The 26611-nt window shown below is 36.1% G+C and overlaps 1 protein-coding gene across 3 annotated transcripts; it reads left to right on the forward strand.

The window, feature by feature from the left end:
• The first annotated feature begins 79 nt into the window (after positions 1 to 79).
• On the forward strand, positions 80 to 25991 carry DIS3 (DIS3 homolog, exosome endoribonuclease and 3'-5' exoribonuclease). Of its 3 annotated transcripts, XM_041731080.1 has the most exons (22): positions 173 to 481; positions 756 to 823; positions 1132 to 1289; positions 3016 to 3209; positions 3578 to 3651; positions 7689 to 7856; positions 8605 to 8769; positions 9916 to 10029; positions 10161 to 10298; positions 10871 to 11017; positions 11919 to 12035; positions 12301 to 12402; positions 13310 to 13374; positions 13461 to 13545; positions 15757 to 15884; positions 19287 to 19373; positions 21642 to 21798; positions 23173 to 23387; positions 23705 to 23873; positions 24006 to 24164; positions 24793 to 24915; positions 25759 to 25991. In XM_041731080.1, exons 4-22 carry the CDS (start codon positions 3116 to 3118, stop codon positions 25840 to 25842), a joined length of 2391 nt encoding a protein of 796 aa, XP_041587014.1. In that variant the 5' UTR covers positions 173 to 481; positions 756 to 823; positions 1132 to 1289; positions 3016 to 3115; the 3' UTR covers positions 25843 to 25991. The 3 variants fall into 3 exon arrangements, with proteins under 3 accessions (XP_041587015.1, XP_041587013.1, XP_041587014.1); XM_041731081.1 differs by lacking the exon at positions 1132 to 1289 and having other exon boundaries at positions 80 to 481; XM_041731079.1 differs by lacking the exon at positions 756 to 823 and having other exon boundaries at positions 82 to 481.
• Positions 25992 to 26611: the final 620 nt, after the last annotated feature.

The raw sequence follows: 26611 nt of genomic DNA on the forward strand, positions 1-26611 counted from the left end.
GGGATCTGTAGTCCAGAGGCAAGCCCCGCCCGGCTCCTGGAGGGAAATAACTCCGTAGTCACCCAATCCTCGCAGCCCTCAGAGAGCCAACGAACGTCAGCCTCGGCGTTTTCCCGCGAGAAGTATTTACTAATGTCCTGGAGCGGGAAGGGGTGAACCTCGGGGTAGAGTGTAGTTGTACTGCAGGCCTGCTACTGGGCACTTTTCACCGGAAGAGCGCGACCGGGGTCGGGGTCCCGCGCTGCGGAGCAAGATGCTCAAGTCCAAGACTTTCTTAAAAAAGACGCGGGCGGGCGGCGTGATGAAGATCGTGCGCGAGCATTACCTGCGGGACGACATCGGCTGCGGCGCGCCCGGGTGCGCTGCGTGCGGGGGTGCGCACGAGGGGCCGGTCCTCGAGCCGCAGCCCCTGGACCCGGCGAGCAGCCTGTGTCCCCGGCCGCACTACTTGCTTCCCGACACCAACGTGCTGTTGCATCAGGTGCGTCGGCGGGCGGGCGATCCGGCGTCGTCTCGGCACGGCCAGGAGAAGGGGGGGTGATGGAGCAGGGAAACCGAGGCCCCAGGAGGAGCGTCCTGGACAGTACGTACTTAGGGAGCGGCAGACCCAATCTCGGAACCTTTGCCTCCTGTCCCCCAGGCCGAGTTTCTTTTTCCTTTTTTACTTCTCTCTCTCTCTCGCTCTCTTTTTTAATTCTTGGAGTAATAAGGATTTTAGATTACTTTTCTAACTCCTGGTGTCTCTTCTGCCTTAGATTGTAAGTGTCTGGAGGCCGGGGACCCGGGCTTCTGTGGCCTCCAGCCTGCAACTCCCAGGCAGCTTGTAAGTGCCTACGAATGAAAACTATGTGGGCCGACGAATTTCATTATTAGTGGACGTAATTCTACGGAATTTTGTGGTCAATCTGTGTATATATGCTCTTCTGTAATAGGCCTGAAGGGTTTTTTTTTTTTTTTGTAGCAAAGTAACTCCTTAGTGTATACATGGTTTTTTTTTTTTGTAGCAAAGTAACTCCTTAGTGTATACATGGTGTTAAAAAAAAAAAAAAAAAAAAACATCGACAAGGTTTTATATTGTGCAACAATTTAAATAGGAAAACTTAAATTTTCTCTTTATTTATTTTTTTTAAGATCGATGTTCTTGAGGACCCTGCCATCAGAAATGTGATTGTCCTGCAGACAGTTCTGCAAGAAGTGAGGAATCGGAGTGCTCCAGTATATAAACGGATCAGAGATGTGACTAATAACCAGGAGAAGCATTTCTATACCTTCACTAATGAGCACCATAGGTAGGGGGGAAGATTATGTTGTTTACCAGAAAACCATAGACTTAGCTAAATTTGGGGGAAGGGTCCCTGGCAGTAATTGTGACATTGTTGGAAGATGCACGGGTAAGTTTCATACTTAGGAGAGGATGATTTGGTTGTTCCACGGTTGTACCTGAGGTGCACACAGACATTGATTAGATCAAACCTAGAACCAAGTCTCCAGTCTCCAGACTCCTAGGCTGCTGTAGGTACTTCTGTTTCCAGAACGTCTTCATCCTGAATTGGTTTCAGTATGAATAGAGCAGTAAAATCTCAGAAGAGGAGATTTTACCTAGGTTCCTGGAATATGATATTATTTGATAACCAACATAAATTGTTAAAATGTAAGAGTTTATGAAGGAGAGGTTTAAAAATACAAAGCAGATTTATTATTAACAGACTTTTAGAAGTTAAGCTAATACTTTTTTTTTAACTGATCACATCGAAGAAGATAGGGTTAAGAGATAGAATTCTTTGTTCTATTTCAGATTTACACCCTTTGAACATAATATGTGGTTTTAAAGAATATTTTGCTGTTTCTTATGTTACATAAATTACCTGTGTTAAGTTCTAGTATACTTTTATTACATTAAGTTAGGGCTTCTCAACCTTGGTACTATTGACATTTTGGATTGAATAATTCTTTGTTGTGGACAGGCTGTCATATATATCATAAGATGTTTAGCAGTATTTTATGCTTCTACTCACTACATGCTCATAGGAACCCTTCTTCACCCCCATCCACAGAGCTGTAACAACCCAAATATCTCCTCCAGACATTGTCTGAATATTCGCTAGGCAGCAAATCACCCCTAGTGGATTAGACAGTAGAATTCCAGCAATGAAAGCTCATTGGAATGCACATATTTAAAAATGTTTAATTTTTCAATTTTCTCATTATTTCTGTAGCCCGAATTTAAATATTCTTGTAAAAATCATTGGTAAAGCACTTGTAGTCATCTTATTGCTAGCTTGTCCTTGAAATTCAGAAACAGAAACTTGTTTTTCAGTGCAGAGTGACCAGATTTTTGTGGAGCACTATCATCAGATTCTTAGCAATTAGAAGTTAGCAATTTTTCTGCTTAAGTGCAATGAATAGAGCTTAGCAATACAGGAGTTGAAGGATACTGGGGCACATTTCATCTAAGATTCTATTGCTCAAGTCATGCTAAAACCAATTCAAAATATAATGATAGTGTCTGACTAGTAAGCTTAAAGCATTAGGAGGGGCATTTAATGGTGAGAAATGAAGCAGTTCTAAAAACTGTTAATATAAATAAGTAAGATTCTAAAGTTGATTCTGTTAATTTAAGTGCTAGAAATTTTTATACTGAATTTGTTATTTTACTCAAATTTAGCTTTGAAAACATTTAAGGAAGTAAGAATGCTGACATATGGGAATTTAGAATGGATAGACTACAAAGGAATAAATTGTCATTATTTTTATGTGATCTTTCAGTCTCTAGATAAGCTCTGTCATTTACTGAGTATTTATCATTGGTGATTTCCACGTACTATGTACATTGAAATTTAATCATCATCGGATTTGTAGCTTTGGGAATTACTGTTAATCTACAGTTCAAATAAAATCTTATCAAACCTGCAAAGTTTTATTATAGTTTCGTAGTTTTTAAGCATTTATGTTCTAAGACTTTTTATATGTTCTTATTTCTGTTGATTTAAATTTATCACTTTGTTTTGTATTTAGAGAAACTTATGTAGAACAAGAACAGGGAGAAAATGCTAATGACAGGAATGATAGAGCCATTCGAGTAGCAGCAAAATGGTACAATGAACATTTGAAGAAAATGTCAGCAGAGAATCATCTACAAGTTATCTTCATAACAAATGACAGAAAAAACAAAGAAAAAGCCATAGAAGAAGGAATACCAGCTTTCACTTGTAAGTCTAAATGTAGAAGCTGTTAATTTTTATATGCATTTGCAAATAGGAACTACCATCAGGCCCTTGGTCAGATGTTCACTTGAGTATTTAATATTTTCATATTCCTGTATGCTCCATCTGATGTTTCCATTTTTTAATTTCTCAGCATTTCTCAGCCAAGTAAGTTGTGGTGCTCAGTGGCTGTTAATTTCCCCATCACCCTTTGTAATTGGCTTAGCAATAGAAACTCATAGATATGCTCGACCCAATACTTCTCTTTTGACATGACCATGTCAACAAATACAGATTTTTAAAAAAAAAAACAAAAAAACAAACAAAAACTCCACAACAACCTGACTTTATCAGGAACAAAACTTATTTTTCAGGTGAAGAGTATGTAAAGAGCCTAACTGCTAACCCGGAACTCATAGATCGTCTTGCTTGTTTGTCTGAAGAAGGGGTATGTTTTGAGTTTGTTTTATTTTATTTTATTTTTTTGTAAAGTGAAGATATTAAAATAGCCACTTACTAAGTAGCATTTTTGGATATTAAATTTATAGTTAATCAAGTTTAAAAATTGGAATATTGGTAGGTAAGCTGGAATTGAATAGGAGTTGGGTTATAAACAATAAGAGTAGCTGTAATAGGCTTATCAAAATGCCATTCCTAAAAGACTTGACTTTCTAAAATAGTAGCACTGTTCATTGATAGACCCTCAGCAACCTGAGTTGGGCCTGTCACATCATAGCACCATCTGTTTGATAAATGAATAGAGGAATATGTGCCTGGTTTGTGAATAAGGTGTAAGTATTTGACCAAAAAAAGGACATGGACATTGCAGACAGCATAAAGCTGTAGAATTAATCCAGAAGGAAGAAGGAAGGAAGTCATAAGAGAACAGGAAGGGGAGGGGCCAGCTAACAAAAATCTAGAATTTCTTCTGTAAATCAACAATTTTTAAACTACCTAAGTCTAAAGGGCTGCTATGAAGAGAAGGTAGCAGGTAGGAATCTGGGCTCCCTACCCTTATAAATGGCAGACTAGAAGAAATTAAGGGTGGGTACCTGGGTTACTCATCCCAGGGTCCTGGGATCAAGTCCCACATCAGGCTTTTCACAGGCAGCCTGCTTCTCCCTCTGCTTATGTCTCTGCCTCTTTCTCTGTCTCTCTCATGAATAATTAGATTTTAAAAATCTGAAAAAAAAAAAAATTAAGGGTACATGAAGGTAGATCTGAGAGGAAGGGGAGGGAATGATCAGAAGTGTTGTTTATTTGAGGGCACCTGGGTGGCTCAGTCGGTTAAGCATCTGCCTTCAGCTCGGGTCATGATGCTGGGGTCCTGACGCTGGGGTCTTGGGATCAAGCCCTGAGTCTAGGAGCCTGCTTCTCCGTCTCCCTCTGCCTGCTGCTCCCCCTGCTTATGCTTATTCTCTATCTCTGTCAAATAAATAAAATCTTTTTAAAAAGTGCATTTGAAAGACCACTCTAATTCCAGTTTGTGAGCTGATGCATTGTATTAAGGACAAAGTTAGCTGCAGGAGGAAGAGTAGAGGGATCCGTGCAGTAGTGGAGATGAGGGCAAGCTGAGTGAGTCTGTAAACATCATGGGCACTCACTTCCTTATATCTGAAGTTAGCAATAATGACTTCGGAGACATGAAATGAGGATCAAATGAAATATAACAGTATTAATAAAATTCTTATCTCCGTGCCTGGGACATAGTTGTGGTGAATGTAAATGGCAGCTGTCATTATTAGAGAAACGGGTTTTATGTGATAGAACATTAGATATCCAGTCTTTACAACATTTTCTTCATCACTTCTTATCTTCAATCAACTACTTGACAAAATTAAAAGGAAGTGAGAAAAGAAGAGCTGGGCTTGATTTTTGGAAGAAAGATTTAGGGACTGCCCAACAGGTAGCCACTAGTTGCATCTGGCTGTTCAGATTTAATTCAGATTGAAAATTCAGTTTCTCACCTTTTAAGTGTTTGAGAGCTGCTTGTGCTGGTGGCTACCAAATTGGAGATCATAAAAGCTATTCCTATCATCACAAAGTTGTTTTGGATAGCACTGGTCTAGAAGAGGAAAGAAGAAGTAACCTAACATTGGTAATATGTAATATTTGATTGAGGACTGTGGTAAGGTGACTATAGGACATGACGAAATTACAGCCAGTTCTGTTGTAATGCAACATGTATGTTCTTCAGATTCACTATGTCATGCAAAATTACATAGTGAAAACAGCAGAGCTAATGGGAACATATGTTTGGGGCACACTCAGAAGCTTTGTGAGGTGGTGAAAATAGGGTTATCTAAATTTGGACAAAAAGTTACAGATGGTGAAGATGGTGTGGCTCATAAAACACACGGTAATCTAAAGTCACAGAGGTTTGAGAGGTGACTGTTTTGTGGATTCCTCTGCAGCTTTGTTTTCTGTGTTTACGTAGTATTTTTAATATAGCAGTTGCGTTGGAACCAATTCATGTTTTCAAAACAAGCATTATGGGAGAACAGCCTGTACTTAGCACCTAACCCAGATTTAGGATGTCAAGGCAGAGATGTGAAAGATGTTAGCTAAGTAAGTTTGCTTCAAGACAAGGACATTTTAGCTGAATGTGTAAGGGAGTTAACCATCTTAATAACTAGGAGAAGAGCATTTTATGCAGAGGAATCAGCAAATAAAGGCTCTGAGGTTAGAATAAGTTGGCAAGATCAAGAAACAGCTGGAAGATGCCTGGGATGGAGTAAACAAAGGAGAAAATGTTACAAAGGAAGTCAGAAATATAGGCAGGGACCAGATTGTATAGGATATAATGAGTCATGGGGGAAAAAATGGATTTTAGTCCATGAGTGCTGGACAGATGTTGAGTGAGAGAAGATTAAGATTCATCTGGCTGCTCTAAGAGAATAAATTAGAAACAGGCTCTTGAGTTAGGAGGATATTTTAGGACTCCATGGGAGACAAGACAGAAAAGAGGACCATAGTAGTAGCAGTTAAGGTAGTGGGAAGTAGTCAGATATTAGGTGTATGTTGTAGATAGATATGGTAGGGCTTGGTGATAGATTGGATGGGACCGGGAGGAATATGGATGACCTTAGGTGTTTTGCGTGAGCAATTATATTGGTAGTATTGCTTTATTCACACAGGATGAAGGCAGGGAGCAGGGCTGAGTAGAAAATCCTAAGTAAGATTTTAGACACTTAAGTTTGAGGTAACTGTTAGAGCTCTTAGTGCTTTTATGGTATGAGCAGTTGGACATGCAAATCTGGGGCTCCTGAGGGGGTCTAGGACTAGAAATACAGATATACTAGAGAGATAAATTTGGATCTTATCAGCATATAAGTGATGTGTAAAACCATAAGACCAAATGAGAATATGTGAGGCAAGGATTGGCAGACTTTTTTTTTTTAAACAGATTTTTTGAGGTATAATTCACATAACCATACCATCTATTTAAAATGTACAGTTTTTTGTATAGTCACAAGATTATGCAACCATCACTACAATCTAATTTTAGAACATTTTCTTCCCTTCTAAAATAAATCCATATCCATTACCACTCAAGCCCAGTCTGTTCCTGAAATGCCCTTGCTTTAGCCCCACGCAACTACTGATCTTTCTATCTTTGTAAATTTGCCTATTCTGTGTATTTCATATAAATGTAATAATGTAATATGTGGTCTTCTTTCCTTTCTCTTTGATACATACTTAGGGATGTGCAAGAGGATTTGCTCCATCATATGGAGCAGTTTAATTTTATATTTAACTTTTCGAGGAACTGCCAAACTATTTCCCAAAGAGTGTGCAGCAGTTTACATTCCCCCCCAGCAATGTATGAAGTTTCCATTTCCTCACCAATACATGTCTTTTTCATTATAGCCTTTTTAATGAGTGTCAGGTGATATGTCCATATGATTTTGCTTTGATTTGCAATTCCCTAATGACTAATGGTGTTGAACATTTTTTCATGAGCTTACTGGCCATGTGTATATTATATGTAATACATAGGTATATATCTTAGCTTATGTATGTGTATGTGTGCATATCCCTATTCAGATCCTTTGCCTGGTTTTTAGTTGAGTTGTCTTTTTATTATTGAGTTATAAGATTTTTATATTCTGGATACAAGTTCTTTATTAAATACATGATTTGCAAATATTTTCTCCCAGGTAGACATTTTTGGTTAAGAATCAGTTTCTTTTTTTCTTTTTCTTTTTTTTTTTTAGAGAGGGAGAAAGGCAGGGGGTGGGGAGAAGCAGAGGGAGAGGAAGAGAATCTCAAGCAGACTCCCTTATGTGGGGCTTACTTCCACAACCCAGAGATCATGACTTGAGCCAAAATCAAGAGTCAGACACCCAACTGACTGAGCCACCAGGAGCCCATGGATGACTTTTTTTTTTTTTTTTAATACCTGATAGTGATGGTAGTAGTTGTCTGTTGAGTGCATGGAAGATTTACATACTAACTGCATCTTGTGGTTTGCTTATTTCACAGAATGAAATAGAGAATGGAAGAATAATATTTTCAGAGCATCTTCCTTTAAGTAAGCTACAACAAGGCATAAAATCTGGTACATACCTTCAAGGAACATTTAGAGCCAGCAGGGAAAATTACTTAGAAGCTACAGTATGGGTTCATGGAGACACTGAAGAAGATAAAGAGGCAAGTGATGTGTACATAAATTCCATATATAGTAAAAGGCTTTTTATGATTTTTATAAGTGTTAAAAATTTTGTATGAGAATTTAAACTTACTTTACCCTTCTAGTTTATCAGCTTAAAGGCAGTTATGTGAGAAGTCATAAATAATAGAATGAATCACTTTCTTAGAGAGATGTTTATGGAAGAAAATAACTTTTTATTTACCCCACTTTAAAGGAATTAAAGTCTAATCAAATAATAATAGTAGGATGCCTCTATTTTCTGTATTATGGCTAGTTATGGGAAATGCTATTTACATAACCTATCAATGCTCCAGAGGGTTTCACACACTTTAAAGCAAATAGTAATTATTTTTGGTGCCATTTGCAGATACTCTTCTAACTGCTTGAATGCTGCATTTCATTTAATCTTCAACTGTGCCTATGAAAGCAGATATTCTTTTTTCATTCTACAAATCAGGACCCTCAGATTTAGAGAGATTAAGACATTTTCCCAAAGTCTTTTGGTATTAATGCAAGAGTTATGGTAGAGCCATGAATACAACCAATATTTTCTGACATGTTTTCTCTACTTGATATTGAGAAATTAAGAAGATGGAGTAAAGGGACACTACTGAAGAAGAAAAATAGAAAGGAGAAATATAGATAAATAGAAACACCCATTATATCTTTACTTCTGTTAGGTAACCTTCTCATTATTATATTGCCATTAAAAATGTCTGAGCATGTGTCATTTGCTGTTTTACATAGATAATCTTACAGGGACTTAAAAATTTAAACCGAGCTGTTCATGAAGATATTGTGGCTATAGAACTTCTTCCCAAGAATCAGTGGGTGGCACCATCTTCTGTGGTTTTACACGATGAAGGTCAAAATGAAGATGATGTGGAAAAAGAAGAAGAGAGAGAACGCATTGTATGAAACCAAGCAGGTTTATGTTTTGTCTGTGTAGTTTTGTAGAATTCATTAGTGTTTTAGCTTTGGAGAAAATTAAACACATTTCAGTGCTTTCAAGTTTACTGAGTAAGATTATAGTTCTGTGGGTTTAATACATTTCATACAGTAGTTTATTTTCCCTCTTAAATATTTAAATAGTCTTCCTATCATCTTCTTTTGCTCAAATAAACAGGTTTAAATATAAAAAGACCGTAACTTGGATTCTGATGTTCTGGTACATGATCTGTCTGAATTAGGTTTGTCTGAATTAGGAGGTTTAAGTAAATACAAATTAGAACTTCTCTACATTGCTTTTATGTAATATTAAAATTACATCAGCATAATTGATGTATTTTGGGGCCCTTTTATAGCACCTGTTTAATTCCTTTTCTGTTAACAATATTATGAAGAGAATGATTTTAGTTGTTTCTTTACAATCTAAAGTCTATCTGATACGACCTATTTATGTCTGTATTTTAGAATTAGAAGAATAATGCAAATAGTTGGAATTCAGACATTAGTAGTTTCCTTTTTATAAGAATTGTGTTCAGTGCTCTGGAGTCTTAGTATAGTGTTATTTTTTTCAGAGTCCAGGCCATAGGAGAGTGTTGAAATGAAATATCATAAAGTCCTTCAGCTATTTCTAATAAATACTCTTTATTTGGGTTTTTGTTTTGGATAAGGAAGAACTTCTAAAGATACATGTCTTTTTAATGAATTAATAAATGCCACATGACTCTGTAGTGCAACTACTGCTAAAATCCTAGTCTATTAATTCCCAGATTTGTCTGTGTGTGATGAGTAAATCCTCATAATTAAAACTGAACAGTTGAATTCTGACATATTTATTTGGTTTATATATATATATATATATATTTTTTTTTTTTTTTGGTTTTTGTTGATCTGTTTTTGTAGTGCATTATTATTGTAGAAATGTTTCCATGGCTTGGTTTGGCATATTCTGACCTAGAATTTTGAAGTATCAAGATTCTGTGACTCTTTGTCATAATTTAGTCCCTAGAAGTGTTAGTATCCATATTCATATTCTGACTTTAAAGAGAAATTGTCTCATTATACGTAGAAGACAAACAACTGACGATTTTTATTTTTCTTTTTAAATCTCAGCTTAAGACTGCTGTAAGTGAAAAAATGTTAAAGCCTACGGGTAGAGTTGTAGGAATAATAAAAAGAAATTGGAGACCGTATTGTGGCATGCTTTCCAAGTCTGATATTAAAGAGGTGAGTAAAGAGCCTGTTGCTATGTAATTAAAAATGTTATGCATTAAATAGAACTTAGAGCCTTTCGCTTCTACCCCCCTCCTCAGATTTGTGTGTCTGTGTATAAAATCTTCTGTCTTAATTTTCTTTAGTCAAGAAGACATCTCTTTACCCCTGCTGATAGAAGAATCCCTAGAATTCGAATAGAAACCAGACAGGCATCTGCATTAGAAGGACGGAGGATTATTGTTGCTATTGATGGTTGGCCCAGAAATTCTAGATATCCAAACGTAAGCTTGAATGATTTATTTTGTTTTAGAATATTAAGAATTGGGTATGAAATTGCTTCGTTTAGTGAAAATAGAATCTGCTTGTGTAATAAAATTCATATTGAAATATGGAATATTTTACAAAGTTAACTGATAAGTAGTACATCTTATTTGAAAATTGATCTTACGAAATTCCAATGCACATCGTTTGTTTTACTCATTTCCTAACAACTTTTGATAGTGGTTACAAAAATAGTACTTAAAACCTAAGTACTAAAATAATACTTAAATAGTACTTTAAAGTACTTTAAATAGTACTTAAAATGTAATAAATTCTAAAGCTACCATATTTGAAGGAATTTTTTTTAATTTAAAAGGTCATAGGAAATAGACAACACTTTGTTATATAAGAACTGGGACCTCAGGAAGTCTCCATCATAAATCACTTGAGATTTATGGACTCATTTTAAGAAGAAATGGAAACATTTAGAAATACTGAAGTGATAGATAAATGTTTAAGAATTTAATGTCCTAATGTACACCAAACAAAAAGCTATAACATTCATCTTTCTAATAATAGCTTTTGGTTTTAGGGACACTTTGTAAAAAACTTGGGTGAAGTTGGAGAGAAAGAGACTGAAACAGAAGTTTTGTTGCTTGAGCACGACGTTCCCCATCAGCCATTCTCACAGGCTGTTCTTAGCTTTCTTCCAAAGATGCCCTGGAGCATTACTGAAAAGGTAAATTGAAAAAAAAAAGAATGTATAAATTACTGTATCTGGCCTAATTTGATTTTTGTATGTGTGGTTTTTTTTTTTTTTTTTTTAAGATTTTATTTATTTATTCATAAGAGACACAGAGACAGGCAGAGACATAAGCAGAGGGAGAAGCAGGCTCCCTGCAGGGAGCCCGATGTGGGATTCGATCCCAGAACCCTGGGATCACATCCTGAGCCGAAGGCACATGCTCAACCACTGAGCCACTCACACGTCCCTGTATGTCTTTTTAAATATGTAGAAAATAAGCATCCAGTTCTTGATCTCAGCTCAGGTCTTGATCTCAGGGTTGTGCATTCAAGCCCTGCATTGGGTTCCACATTGGGCATGCAGCCAATAAATGAAGGGAGGTAGGAGAAACCATAGCCCTGTCCTCCCCTGCTGCATTTATGCTAGATATAGAATTCTTAGGTATTACAAACATCATTTGTTTTACTGAAAGATACATTTTTCTGGGGAGCCAACACTAACTTATGTCAAATTATTCAAAGGTAAAGAAACCACAAGTTAATTAAAATTACAATGTGTGGTTATTATTAACAAATAAAGTTTCTTTTATAAGGTTTTTTTTTTTTAAAGATTTTATTTATTTGACACAGAGAACATTCACAAGGAGAAGGGGAGCAAGAGAGGGAGAAGCAGGCTCCCTGCTGAGCAGAGAACCCAATGTAGGGCTCAATCCCGGGACCCTGAGATCATGACCTGAGCCAAAGACGGACATTGAATCTGCTAAGCCACTCAGGCGCCCCAAAACAAAGTTTCTTTTAAAATATATATAGGGAGAGATGTCTGATTTCATAAGAGCTGTGTTTCATTTGTGCTACCAAAATAATTTTTTATATCTCAACAATGTGGCGTTTTCTAGGACATGAAAAACCGAGAAGACCTGAGACATCTGTGTGTTTGTAGTGTGGACCCACCAGGCTGTACTGATATAGATGATGCTCTACATTGTAGAGAACTTGAAAATGGAAACTTGGAGGTATTTTTGTTGTAGTGACATTCTTATCTGAATACATAGTTATAGTTCTGTTTTTGAGTTTATTTTCTTTTGACCCAGTATAGAATTTGTGAATCACTCATGCCTAGTCAGTTGTAGCTACAGAGACTAATGGGCACATGTCAGAAATTGAAATGGTGAAAGTGATCATCCTTTTTCACTTTGCTCAGTTACTTCTCATTAGAACTCCATTAGTATGTTTACCCAGTTAAGCATGTTGACATCATTTTATTCTTACCTTTTTAAGGTTGGTGTTCATATTGCAGATGTTAGCCATTTTATTAGGCCAGGAAATGCTTTGGATCAAGAGTCAGCCAGAAGGGGAACAACTGTGTATCTTTGTGAAAAGGTAAATGGGTTAAATTTAAAATGGAATTTTGACACATGCTTGGAACTTTTTTTTAGCGTCTGTTTTATTCTTACTAATAAAATCATCGGAGGTGTTTCCATCCTCAGTATTTAGTGAAATACGAGGAATAACTATTATATATAAGTTGTGCATTGTTAGTTTGTAAAAACCATGGGCACTCTGGAATTCTTGAATGGTCTGAAATAGTACCTGAATTAGCTAAATGACATACAAAGAAGGGGGCCATAAATAGGTGAAAATAATGCAGTGTGTTTGGTTATGAGTGACCCAAATAACAAATAGGTTTAGGTGCAATAAATTGTTTTGTAACATTTAACTTATTAGTTACGGGTAACTAACGTGTCTTCCGTTGCTTCAAAAGTTTAGTCATGAGTCTAATTTTGTCATAATTTACCATTTCTTCTTTTTAAAGGAATCTTCTATACACTTACAAAGAAAGTTGTGACAGTGGAAGGGAAAGTTAAGCCTAATCTCTTATGAATCCATTGTCAGAGTTCTTGCATGTAGCTTTTTTCTGTAAAAATTTGATGGCTTTTTTTCAGTATGTCTAAAGCACCACATAGTCATAGAGCTGTTAAAACTTGTGTCTGTTATCTAGTCCAAACCTACTGTCTAGAGCAGGGATTGCAGACTTGAAGGACGGCTAAGTGGCTTGTAGAGAGGACTTATGCTTAGATCCACTGATAGGAAGTCCGGTTTCCTTTCGTTGCTTCCTGTTTGTAACAGTTCCGTGGAAATACTTTTCTAGAAATAGATATATTTCTTATTTTCTCAATTCACAAAGACCTGTTCTCCCCTTTTAAATTAACGCTACTTGAGAATGAAACGTCAAATAAATGTGTGACTATAGATAAGTAATCTGCACTCTTGTTTTTTCCTGTTCCAGAGGATCGACATGGTTCCAGAGCTGCTTAGCTCTAATTTATGTTCCTTAAGATGTAATGTTGACAGGTACTGATACATGTTTTTTTCATGAGAACATAATATTTACTGTTTTAATGGATTCCCATTAACAAACACTGGACTTTCCTCCGTAGGTTGGCATTTTCATGTATTTGGGAAATGAATCACGATGCTGAAATCTTAAAAGTGAGGTTTACCAAAAGTGTCATTAATTCAAAGGTTGGTTTCATGGTTAATATTAAATGTTTAAGATCTTTGGTACTTTTAACAGTGTTCTAGATGGTTTTGAAAAAGATTTGTTAAATTAAAATTTTCCCCAATATTGTAGCAAAATCTAATTTTTCCATTTATCTGCTTAATTCTTGACGCAGTTGTCTTAATATTCAGAAACTTACAAAGCCTGGGTACTTGAGAAGACTAAATAGATGGCTTTTTGTCCTAATTCAGGAACACTACTATTTGAAATTGTTCCAGTGTATAAACTGGTCAGTATTTCCAAACTTGGCATGTACACTATCTTGTGATATTCACAATTTTTCAGAGAAATAATGTTATAAATTATCCTTGGATTTTAGCAGAATTACCCTGAAGTTTCAGGTCAGACAGAGTGGAGCCAGGTTCTTATCCTTCTCTTTTTTGGAAATCTCCCCACGTTCCCTTATGTTCTCACTCTGCCCTTAATCTTCCTCTGAAGTTTGCCATTAAGTAGTTGCTTTCAGCCATCTTGGATGAACTAATGGTTGGAAAAGAAAGCAGTATTGAACTGATAGTTACTGATGTATGAATGATTTAAGCCTTCCTCAATTTGTGTTTTTTAAAGAGGATGAGTTTCTTTTTCTCCCAGACTTGATCGGTGTAACAAAATTATATGAAACAAGTTCAGTGAACATACGACAGAAAACATTTTTGGAAGGGAAGTCTTAGTTCTTAGTAGATAACTTGGATTCCCTAAGAATCTGACCTGGTCTGCATTATCTAACTCTCCTATGCTATTCCTGGCAACTTTTACTTGTGAAGCTACCTTTTTCTTTTCTTTTTTTTTTAAGCTTTTTGATTTATTTGAGAAGGAGAGAAAGAGAATAAAAGGGGCAGCGGAGAGGGAGAGGGAGAGAGAGTCCCAAGCAGGCTCCGTGCTGAGCTCGGAGCCACACGGGCTTAATCTTGTGACCAAGAGATCATGACCTAAGCTGAAACCTGATGCTTAGTTGACTGCACCACCCAAGTGCCCCTATACTTTTTTTATTTATTTATGTTTTTGATAAGCTAAAGAATGGTAGTTTCCCATGAGGTGCAAAATAGGAACAGAAGCAGTATTTGTATATTCAAATTATAATTGGAAATTACTTGAAATCTTTTTTACTATGATTGGTCTCATTTTTAGATACTTAATTTGGGATATTTCATAGACATTCTGTAAAACATGATGTCTAGGCTATTACAATATTCTTAGTTATTTGTCATTGAGTAAGGAAGTAATGATGATCTGAAAAGGGCTTCACAATAGTCATTGCCAAAGAATAATATAACTTTCATTTTTACTTTATTTTGTGTTACCTAAGCATTTATTTGTTAACTGACCTGTGAAAGTAAAGTTTAAGCAATTTATTTACCAACAGATACTACCATTTTGTTTTGTTTATACAGATTGACTTATTTTTAGAGGGATGGCATTAGTGGGGGAGGGGCAGAGGGATCGAGAGAATCCCAAGCAGACACCCTGCTTACTGCAGAGCCCTTTCCCATGACCCTGAGATCTGACCCCAAACCAAGAGTCAGACACACTCAACGGACTGAGCCACCTAGGCATCCCATTTTGTTTTTTGTGAACATAGTTTGCTTATGTTGTGTAATGCATCAGATACAAATTAATGAATCAGAAACCATAGGTCTGGAGTATATATATAATGGCTTAGGACTATCTTTTGTTATTGATTTAGGTTTTCCAAAATCATAGATTTTATGTAGTGCAAATAGGAAAATATACTAAACCAGGTTTTTTTCCTACATGTAAAATAAATTTTTAAAATTATTTTTAGAGAGAGCATGTGAGAGTAGGGGACAGGGAGGGACAGAGGGGGAGAAAGAATCTAGGCTCTGTGCCCAGCCTGGAGCCCCATGTTGGGCTTGAGCTCACAATCCTAAAATAATGACCTGAGCTGAAATTAAGTTAGCCACTTAACTGACTGAGCCACCTAGGTCCCCTATAAACCAGGGTTTTTTTTTTTTTTTTAAATTATTTATTCATGAGAGATAGAGAGGCAGAGATATAGGCAGAGGGAGAAGCAGGCTCCATGCAGGGAGCCCGATGTGGGACTCGATCCCAGGACTCCAGGATCATGCCCTGGGCCAAAGGCAAGTGCTCAACTACTGAGCCACCCAGGGATCCCCAGTTTTTTTAAGAGTTATACTAACATATGGTTTTCTTTTTAGGCTTCCCTTACATATGCTGAAGCTCAGATGAGAATTGATTCTGCAGCCATGAATGATGATATTACCACTAGTCTCCGTGGACTAAATAAGCTAGCTAAAATTTTGAAAAAAAGAAGAATCGAAAAAGGGTATATTTCAAAACTATTAAGAAGTGTGTTAATTTATTTATCCTAGTAATAAGATAATCTGTGAACTCTTTAAAGTGTTTTATCATGGACAATGACAGACTGTTTAATGAGCTGAATAGAAACTCAGATAGAGACATTCTTTTTCTTCTAGCTACCTTTTATATTTGCAACTTAATTCTGGACTGATGTTTGTTCAGGAGCTCTGTCTTTGTAATTTATTATGCTAAAGAATTAAAGATCTTGGAGAAATTCTAGGGAGGCAAGAGCTCCTTAAGACTTTTCCATGGATTGTTTCTAGTTTTAGTTAGAAATGAGTTTCTATATTGAGCATTGGTTTTCAGATACTTAAATAAATGTAGATGAACTACTTGTACTTTAGAGTTTGAAGTGATTTTAGAGATTGTTTAACCCAACATTACATGATTATAACATTTATTTATTTATTTATTTATTTATTTATTTATTTATTTATTTATTTATTTATGACTTTTAAATGATTAAGAGTTATATAGAAGCAGTCTTCCCAAACATCTAATAACTAGTGGCAGATACTTATCATTTAGGTATTCTGTCATGGGATTTGCCTAACTGCAGCAGTATAAGATAAGGACTATCCAACCAAAATTGTTGAAGTAAAGTAGTTAAATTTGATTTTTAAAAGATAGCATCAGCTCTTGGAGTAAAGCAAGTATATGAGCCTTTCAGATGTTGGTCTTGGGTTCCCCTGCCCATCCAGAGGAGGGTCACAGGTAGTTACTAAAAGTGCTTTATTGTTGGGAAGTACAAACTCTAGAACTGTGCTATTTCATAAGGTGTGCCTATGTAAATTAAAATTTTTAAATAGTAAAGAAAATTAAGAATTCAGTTCCTGAGACACACTAGCCACATTTCAAATACTCAGTAGCCACATATGGCTAGTGATTACCATATTAGTGTAGATAGAAAACATTTCCATCTCTGAAGAAAGTTATATCGGACAGTATTTTTCTAGGTAGTTACACTGAGTCATCTTTATATCTACTCAAAAGGTCAGTTTTCTGCGAATACTCAGTGGGATCCTAAATATAAAACTTGGCAGCTATGTAAGGATAACTTGGATGCATTAAACCCAAAGAAACTAAAAAGGACACAAAACAGCACATTTTTCAGCAAGTGTTTGTTTATTGAAGGTTTATAGTATGCAAGATATCAGAAGAAAGTTTGAAGATAATGTTTAGAAAGTTTGTTTTAAAAGCAAAATGAGTAAAATGCAAATTGAAACTATTCATTTTGGTGGTTTTAAGGAGAAATTTGCATTAGTATTTAGCTTCTCTTGATTAGTACAGGAATGATAATTTTTTAAAAGATTTTATTTAAAAAAAATTTTATTTACTCATGAGAGACAGAGAGAAAGAGGCAGAGACATAGGCAGAGGGAGAAGCAGGCTCCCTGTGGGGAGCCCAATGTGGGACTTGATCCTGGGATCCCAGGATCATGACCTGAGCCAAAGCAGATGGTCAACCACTGAGCCACCCAGGCACCCTCAGGAAAGATAATTTTTAACTTCAAAAACAGTCTTTACTTTTAATTTTGTAACCAGTCATCTACTGGTGAAAAAGAGGTCATCGAGTCTTCTCAGTCTTAGGGGAAAATTGAGCAAACAATCAGGAAAAAAATTTGTTATTTTTTTGCTTTCTTAAAGGATATGTTCTGTTTTATATTTATTTTATGTCTGTCTTAAAAGATTAATGTTATGTCATGAACAGACATAACGTTTTAAGTGTCATATGAAGAAAAAGTGATGAAAATGTGATTAACAAATCTTGCTTTTGGGGCACCTGGGTGGCTCAGTTGGTTGAGCATCTTCCTTTGGCTCAGGTCATGATCTCTAGGCCCTGGGATTGAGCCTCACATGTGGCTCCCTGCTCAGGGGAGCCTACTTCTCCCTCTCTCTCTGTCTGCCGCTCTGTCTCCTTGTGTGTTCTCTTTCTCTTTCCTTCTCTCTGTCAAATAGATAAATAAAATCTTAAAAAAAAGCAACAAATCTTGCTTTTAAGGTCAGATGTATTGATAAACACAGACTAAATCTAGTGTAGAATCTTACTGTAAAGACTGCATGACAAGAAAGGAATTATTGGTCCAGAATATTTGTCAAAAATCTCAGTGTAGTATTCCTTTGGTAGTTCTAATAAAGCTGAAGAATTGAGGGAAGAGGTGAAGAGTTAGCTTACACAGTTTGATCTTTTGTCCCTCCACTTTTCCCCTCTTCTCCACGATTGATTAGGCTTACCCACCTTCATTTAAAATTCTTTGTCTTAAGTGGTTTGAACCTAACCTGATGACAATAGCATCAGGGCGTGAAGAAACATAAGACTTGCCCTGTTGGAATTTACTTTTCCCAGGAGAACCTGCCAGCTCATTAAGTGAACCATGCATACAAAGCATTTAGAATAGTCTGTAATCTGACACGTAGCACTCCTTATCAGTAGCGTCAGTGTGTGTACGTTACAGGGTCGTGGTTTATCAGTCTCTATGTTGGCTGAGCGAATGTGCACGTACTTCTGAACTGTGGATATTCTGATGTTACTTATCTGCCCATGGCAGCTTTCCTTTTGCCACTCTGCATCATCCTTCACCCCCAATACATTGTTTTCTGCAATAAAATATTGCCAGTTACCTTCTTTACTTACAAAAGTGATTACAAATCCATGTTTGTAAGTAATTCTAATACTGTTATCCTCTGAGGTACCTTTTGAATCTTGCTTAGAAAACACTGAAATAGTGGAAATCTGAAAATCTTCTAAAAAGTAAAATTTCCAGATTGTCTTTAGCAAAATTATTTTCTAGCTACTGGTTGGGTGATTGTTTTGGGGTGAAATATACATTTACATATTTTTCTAAGAGGCTTTTCTCATTTTTTCTTTTTATGGTATGTGTTAATTGTATACTTTGTCATCAGTCTAGAAGCTTCATTTTAGGTTTTTTCATCTATTAATTATATGTGCTAATGCTTTATAATTGCATGTGTATTTTTATTATGTCCAAATGAATATATGTAATTTTTAAATGTCCAAATTAATACATATAGTTCAAAAATTAAATATTTGTGTATACTCAAAAAAAAAAGCTCAGAAAAACTATGAATAAAAACTCATCATTTGGATACAGAACATACTCAAATTCTTAGAAGCACAAGGACGCATATTTTGTTGAGTTACTATAGTCCTGCCTTAAATGCACTTTGATCTGTGAGATGCAAAGCTGTCAGTGAAAATAGAACATAAAACGTAGCAGATGGTCTTAAAGGTTTTAGAAGAAAAAGTATTACTTGCTGAGATCATTTTCTATTTTAAAAGCATCACTTCTGGAATTATATCTGTTATTGGCTCACTTTACTAATTTACATCTTTAATTTTTATTTAGGGCTTTGACTCTTTCTTCTCCAGAAGTTCGATTCCACATGGACAGTGAAACTCATGATCCTATAGATTTACAGACCAAGGAACTCAGGTATGTAAATTCTTGCTGGGCAGTAGATAGGATTTTTATTTTAAATGCAATAACTAGTATATATATTAATAAATAAAACCTATTTGTACCCCAAATACCTGTTTCTAGTAGGGTTATGATTTCTGTAGATCTTTTTGACTTAGGATATATAGGAAAAAATAAATATGATTTTGCTTTTTAGTTTTTCATACATAAAACTGAGATTAGTATTATAATAGAAGAATTTCCAATTTGATTTGTTCTGGATGTGTGGCATATTAGAACTTGACCAGTAATAGTTATGGTAACCAAGAGATTGCCCTGGTTAATTTCTTAAGTATTTAATGTAGAAGAGCATAGTGGTCATGACCTTGTGCTTTAAAGCCAGACTGCCTAGGTTTGGATCTCACTTCCACCAATAACTCAAGACAGGTTATTTGGTCTTTTTATGCATCTGTTGGTGAAATAGGACTGATAATGGTAACTACCTCACCAGATGTTCTGAAGAGTGCTCAGATGTTATTGTTGTTGCCATTGTATTGATTTGGTTGAGATTGAAGAAGCAAAGTTAAATCACTTAGGCTTCTTTTCTATGCCTTTTAAAGGGTAATTCTGGGATCCCTGGGTGGCGCAGCGGTTTGGCGCCTGCCTTTGGCCCAGGGCGCGATCCTGGAGACCCGGGATCGAATCCCACATCAGGCTCCCGGTGCATGGAGCCTGTTTCTCCCTCCGCCTTGTGTCTCTGCCTCTCTCTCTCTCTCTGTGACTATCATAAATAAATAAAAAAAAAATTTAAAAAAAAAAAAAATAAAGGGTAATTCTGAAATTATTATTATTATTTTTTATTTTTTTAAAGATTTTATTTATTCATGAGAGACATTGAGAGAGAGAGGTGGAGACACAGGCAGAGGGAGAAGCAGGCTCCGTGCAGGGAGCCTGATGTGGGACTTGATCCCGGGACTCCAGGATCATGCCCCTGGGTCAAAGGCAGGCGCTAAACCACTGAGCCACCCAGAGATCCCCTAATTCTGAAATTAAATGCACATGTATACTTTTCTCCTAGATGACCAAGGATTAAAAATGAGACAATATGCAAGTTTCTTAGGACCAGTGCGTGCTAAAATGAAAAAATACTTTTGGGAGAACTGTACAAATAAAACTAATGTTAATGTGAACAATGAGCCTAATACTAAGACGTTTTTTGAGGAAAATTTCGAATCTAACTTTGCCAAACTAGAGTATCACCCCTTTCTTTTTACCAAGAAGACGACAAAACACATTTCTAAGAGCTTGTCTGTGTAGTTTTAAAGGTATCATTATATAATGCCCATTCAGCCAGTGATTTGGGAGAAAGAAAGCACAATGTACACAGAATACAGATCATTTACTAACCTAAGTTTTAAGTAGACATAGACTATAGAGAATGAAGAGTAACATCAAATTGGTTAAGAGTTTTGAAGTCAGTTAAGTGGGCTTGAGTCTTTTTACTACTAACTCTGACTTTGAGCAAGAGAATAATGTTACACATCCTTAGTTTTCTCATTAACAGAACTAACATATAGCTTTCTCTATATGGATACAGATGATACAACATAGCTAATGTCAGGCCCATAATAAATATCCAGAATAGGTATTGTAAATATAATTTCTTCATTTTGGTGATTTATGGGTGAATATTTTACTTTTTAAGCCCAAATTATTATGACCTAAATAGGTCTTAATTCTTATTAGTAAACTTTATTTTGGGCAGCCCAGGTGGTTCAGTGGTTTAGCGCCGCCTTCAGTCCAGAGCCTGATCCTGGAGACCCAGGATCGAGTCCCATGTCAGGCTCCCTGCATGGAACCTGCTTCTCCCTCTGCCTGTGTCTGTACACCTCTCTCTCTCTCTTTCATGAATAAATAAAATCTTAAAAAAATAAAAATAAAAAAATAAACTTTATTTTTATGGAGTTATAGTTAAAAATCTCTTTACACTTCGTAAAAGCAGGTGAAAATGCTTATAGTTTGGATTTTTTTTTTATTTTTTTTTTATAGTTTGGATTTTATATATTACTAGAGTTAGTGAAATTTCTGTTTCTTAAATGCAACTTTAAAGTCTCTTGCATGACATTTACTCATGCATTAGATGCATAGTAAGATTGTCAGCATAGCAGCTGAGAAATGAAAGAGCCCTAGGTTACAAAAAATATACATGTGCACACACATATAGAAATGTTTACATAGGAAATACTTGTCATATATAGAAGTCTCAAATTCTTTTTCCTTCTTTAATGATTTCTCTGTTGGCAGAGAAACAAATTCCATGGTGGAAGAATTTATGTTACTTGCCAATATCTCTGTTGCAAAAAAAATTCATGAAGAATTCTCAGAACATGCCCTGCTTCGAAAACACCCTGCTCCTCCTCCATCAAATTATGAAATTCTTGTTAAGGCAGCTAAATCCAAGGTAAGGTCACATAGTTTGCAAAATCATCTGTATTTGAATTGTGATCTATCCTTTGTACTAAATAATCTACATTTGCATCTGCATGAAAGTTTTGTTGGTTGTTTTGATGCAAAGATATGTGAGTAGTACTTTTGATTAAGGAAAAAGATCATCTAAGATGGATGCAGTCATCTCCTTCTACATTGAAATCATTTGCTTCTTTAATAAAATCTTTTGATGTCTGAACGAGCACCCTGTGCTACAGCCAGAAGTTCCAGACTAACTTATTTGCAGTATCTTGAACATGTGAAGCTCTTCGATATCTCTTTGCCTATATACATTTCTCTGTATCTGTATTATTTTATGCCTCCTCTGAACTTGCCTAACTTTAGAGACTTAGAAATAATTGTTTTTCCTCTTATCTTCAACTCAGTTAAGCCCTCTTTATATCATGGCCCTAAGAAAAAAGTCCATTTATTGCATACATTGGGGGAAAAGAAAAATGTAGAAAGGGTACCGTATCCTACACCTCATTTTGGCATAATTACCCTTACCTTCGTGGTGACTATGGCTTATATTGGTTTTCTTTGGATCTCTTGTTTAGTTTGTTTAGTTCCCATCTCTCCTGTCTAGAAAAGAGCTGGAAGTAGTGTTTGGTCTCAGGGTATTATTCTAATAGAATGGTGTTGGTTTCTGGTTTTTCAGATTTTTTTATCTTTATGGTGGGTCTTCTACCCCTATCCATCAGAACAGAAACAGCTTCTCCTCTGCTCTAAGGCTGACACTGTAAATTGGGGAATTTTCTCTTATTGTCCTATATCTTCCTAAGACATGGGAAGAGGAGAAAGGATTTAAGCATTTTTGCCTCAACTCCCAAAGTAGAACAAAGCTGTTGGTTTGATGTATTAGTATATTGAGCTGATGTAGTATAGTGACCATTAAGGTATTATTTAGCCTCTGGCCTTTACTTTTACTTTGAATGGAAGGAAAATATATATCTGCAGAGGAGATCCAGAAATGCTGGAAAGTATCCAGATCTGCATTGATTTTTTTTTTCCCTACCCAAACAAAGACTAGGCAGGCACAGATTGGACTTTGAGAAATAACACTCTTGCTTCCACCTTCCTCCATTCTTTTTCCCTTTGAAACTACCTCAGAATGTTGATACCTTAGTACCTTTAAATGCTTTCAGAAAATTTTAAGCTTTGATGTTGCACAAAACAATCACTGCTTTTTATAAGTTATTTTTAGTTCTAGGTTAAGGACAAAAGACAAGAATACTTATTATATGGTCAAAAACACCATATTCAGTTCAGTTTGTTGTATTTTGAACACATGATGGTACTTATTTTAGAATGTTTAATATGATGCTGTTTCCCTTTTCTTTGCTTTCAGAATTTGGAAATTAAAACTGATACAGCCAAATCCTTGGCTGACTCTTTGGACCGGGCGGATTCCCCGACTTTCCCATATCTCAACACTCTCTTAAGGATTTTAGCCACTCGCTGTATGATGCAGGCTGTGTACTTCTGCTCTGGAATGGATAATGATTTTCATCATTATGGCTTAGCATCTCCAATATACACACATTTTACTTCACCCATTAGAAGGTATTTTTTCCTGGGGCACCTGGGTGGCTCATTCAATTAAGTGTCTGCTTTCAGCCAGGAATCATGATCCCAGGGTCCTGAGATCAAGCCTCATGTTGGGCTCCCTGCTCCTTGGGGAACCTGCTTCTTCCTCTCCCTCTGCCTGCCACTCCCCCTACTTGTTCTCTGTCCCTCTCTGTCAAATAAATAAAATCTTAAAAAAAAAAAAAGTATTTTTTCCTTATAAAATTATAGGAGGTAGAAAATAATTTATTTTAAACTGTAAAAAGATATGTTAATGCTAATGTAGCATGATTATTTCTCCTGCACACATCTAGGTATGCAGACATCATCGTCCATCGGTTGTTGGCTGTGGCTATTGGGGCTGACTGTACTTATCCAGAGTTGACAGACAAACACAAGCTTGCAGATTTATGTAAAAATCTCAATTTCCGGCACAAAATGGCTCAGTATGCCCAACGTGCATCAGTGGCTTTTCATACCCAGGTATTTGCCTTCTGTCAGTAATGTCAGGGGAGATGAAGTTTTGTTCACTTTCAATTTAATTTCAGAATACTTTTTGTTAATTTCAAAAATATTTTAAGACAACCCTTAATAAGGCTATGTGTTATCTTACAGTTGTTTTTCAAAAGCAAAGGAATAGTAAGTGAAGAAGCCTATATTCTGTTTGTAAGAAAGAATGCTATTGTGGTGTTAATTCCAAAGTATGGTTTAGAAGGTACAGTCTTTTTTGAAGAAAAGGACAAACCAAAGCCAAAGCTTATTTATGATGATGAGGTACAGTATTTCTGATGTTTTTATTTTGGGGTCTTTTGAGGGAGTACTTATTCTTTGATGGTACCAATAAAGGACAGAATTATTTTTTTTTATCCTACAGAGTTTAATTGTACCAACTAATACGCTGATTCTATTCATAATTTCTCACTTCAGTATATTTTCCCACATTCTCATGTTGTCCTTGATTTGTTTCATACCATGTAGTTTCCTCCCCGCAGGAAAACCTGAATTATGCTTTGCACTCGGTGGACAAGTGCATCAGAGTAAAAGAATAAATGGCTGCTTATTGCTCAGACAGGAATTTTTTAAACCTGTTTCCAGTGTTTGACATGCTCTCTACTGCCCTAACTCTAATAGAACTGTAACACAGCAAACTTTGCCCACAGAATCTTTTTCTCTGGTAGACCAGCAATCTGGTCATTAGTGGGGTGAGGATCCTGAGATTAATGAATATATATATTGGGACCATCTTACTGAGAGGTGGGGAGTATGCACATAAGTGGGTCATATATATGTAAAGCTATTAAGCTAATGGTTTTGATTATAGTGAACACCTCGGTGCTTATTAAATATGGAAGTAATTTTTTAAATTTAATGTGAAAGATAAAGTAAAATATGTTTTATTTAGGTACCTTCCCTTAAAATAGAGGATACAGTGTTCCATATATTTGATAAAGTTAAAGTGAAAATCATGCTAGACTCATCCAATCTCCAGCATCAGAAAATCCGAATGTCCCTGGTAGAACCACAGGTAAGACCAAACTTCACTGTCCATGTTGTGATGGTAGAAAAGGTACATATTGTGTGAAAGAGAGGGATGTAGTTCTAAGTTATTTCTGTTCAAGAATAGGGGTCTTATAAGTAGTGTGTGAGTCAGATATTTGCATGACAAATGCTATTTTCTCACCAATTTCCCTAGGCTATGGGATCCCAGACAATTGGGATTCTTTGGAAAAGGTCCTCAGTACCAAAGGCAGAGAGCTGTCTGAGATCTCCTGCCTGGTCCCTTTTCACTTTTATCAGTTTTGAAATCTGCAGTTTTAAAGATTAAGTATGTTTCACCCTAAAATGGTAGTTCTTTTGTTTAAGATTTTATTTATTTATTCATGAGAGACACAGAGAGAGACAGGCTCTGGCAGAGGCAGAAGTAGGCTCCTTGAGGCAGCCTGGTGTGGGACTTGATTCCGGGACTCCAGGACCCTGGGATCATGTCCTGAGCTGAAGGCAGATGCTCAACCGCTGAGCCATCCAGGTGTTCCAAGATACTAGTTCTTTGTTCGCCCCAGCACACCTGAGGCCTCTGATGCTATCAGTGGCTCAGCTAGGACAAACTGGACATGTTCTAGCTAAACCACACTGTCTCAGGACATGCTTCTCACACATTGAGATTGTGCCTGTCTTCATTTTTGAACCACTATTTGTGAAGTATGTATACTCTGTGTGGAAGACCCTTTACTAATCTTAATCTCTTTCTCCTCTCTATCCTCACTCACATCCTTTTAAATTTGAAAATGTCAGTGGGGAAGGGGAAGATGAGATTGATTCCTTATTTTATGCTTTTACTCACCTTATTTTTCCGTTTGCATTACTTTAGATTCCAGGAATAAGCATTCTGGCTGATACTCCAAACATGGACAGTGATGAACCAGAGAGAAAGAAAAAGAAACATGAGAAATAGCTATAGTCAACAAAAAAACTTCAAAGACTGGTTTCCGTAAAACAAAACGAAAACAGAAACAACAAAAAAACCCTGAGAGAACACTTTTAAACCTAAGAAGTATGTGATACAGTTTGTTACTTTTAAATACATTTCAATGGTTTTAAAAATTTGCATTTTTTTTATTGAACTGTTTGTTGACCATGTCTGTCCATATACTTCATTTTGGGATTGAACAGAACTATTTATGCATAAAAATTCAATTGAATATCCATCACTTAAATAGTGACAAGATAGCAACCTCAGGGATCTGTAAAGATCATTTAGATGGAGCATTCATCTGCTCACTAAAGAACAGATTAACTTTATATAAGTAATTTGATTACTTAATATTAATAGAAAAAGCCTATCATTTTCCTATGGAGGAAAGTAGAACATTTTTAGAAGTCAGAATCTGTTTAGATCCTGTTTCTAAATCTTGAAAGCTGTCCATGTTTGGTATGGCAGTTTTTAGATTTCAAGACAATGACGTCAAGATTTGTCAAGGAATTCAGTCCTTTGCCATCTTTATCTAACTTATGTGAATTTCCTATAAATTTTTACCATTAGAAGCTTCCTGCATTCTTATTAGTGGTCCTTGAACAGCTGTGAGTGTCTGGGAATTGAATGTTATAGGAAGGCAAGTAGGATATTTTGATCGACTGGAAAAAGTTTTTAATATCAGGTAGTAAGTATGATCATCATCATCCTTGACCTTTAGCTCAGACCTCTCCCCAAATAAGGCATTAGG

The sequence above is a fragment of the Vulpes lagopus genome, chromosome 16 (assembly GCF_018345385.1).
Source record: "Vulpes lagopus strain Blue_001 chromosome 16, ASM1834538v1, whole genome shotgun sequence".
Lineage (NCBI taxonomy): Eukaryota > Metazoa > Chordata > Mammalia > Carnivora > Canidae > Vulpes > Vulpes lagopus.

Coding starts and splice junctions, on each gene's coding strand:
- DIS3 (XM_041731079.1), top strand. CDS start 254: ATGCTCAAGTCCAAGACTTTCTTAAAAAAGACGCGGGCGGGCGGCGTG. Junction 3,652..7,688: donor CTTGTTTGTCTGAAGAAGGG/GTATGTTTTGAG, acceptor CTTATTTCACAG/AATGAAATAGAGAATGGAAG. Junction 19,374..21,641: donor TTACAGACCAAGGAACTCAG/GTATGTAAATTC, acceptor CTCTGTTGGCAG/AGAAACAAATTCCATGGTGG.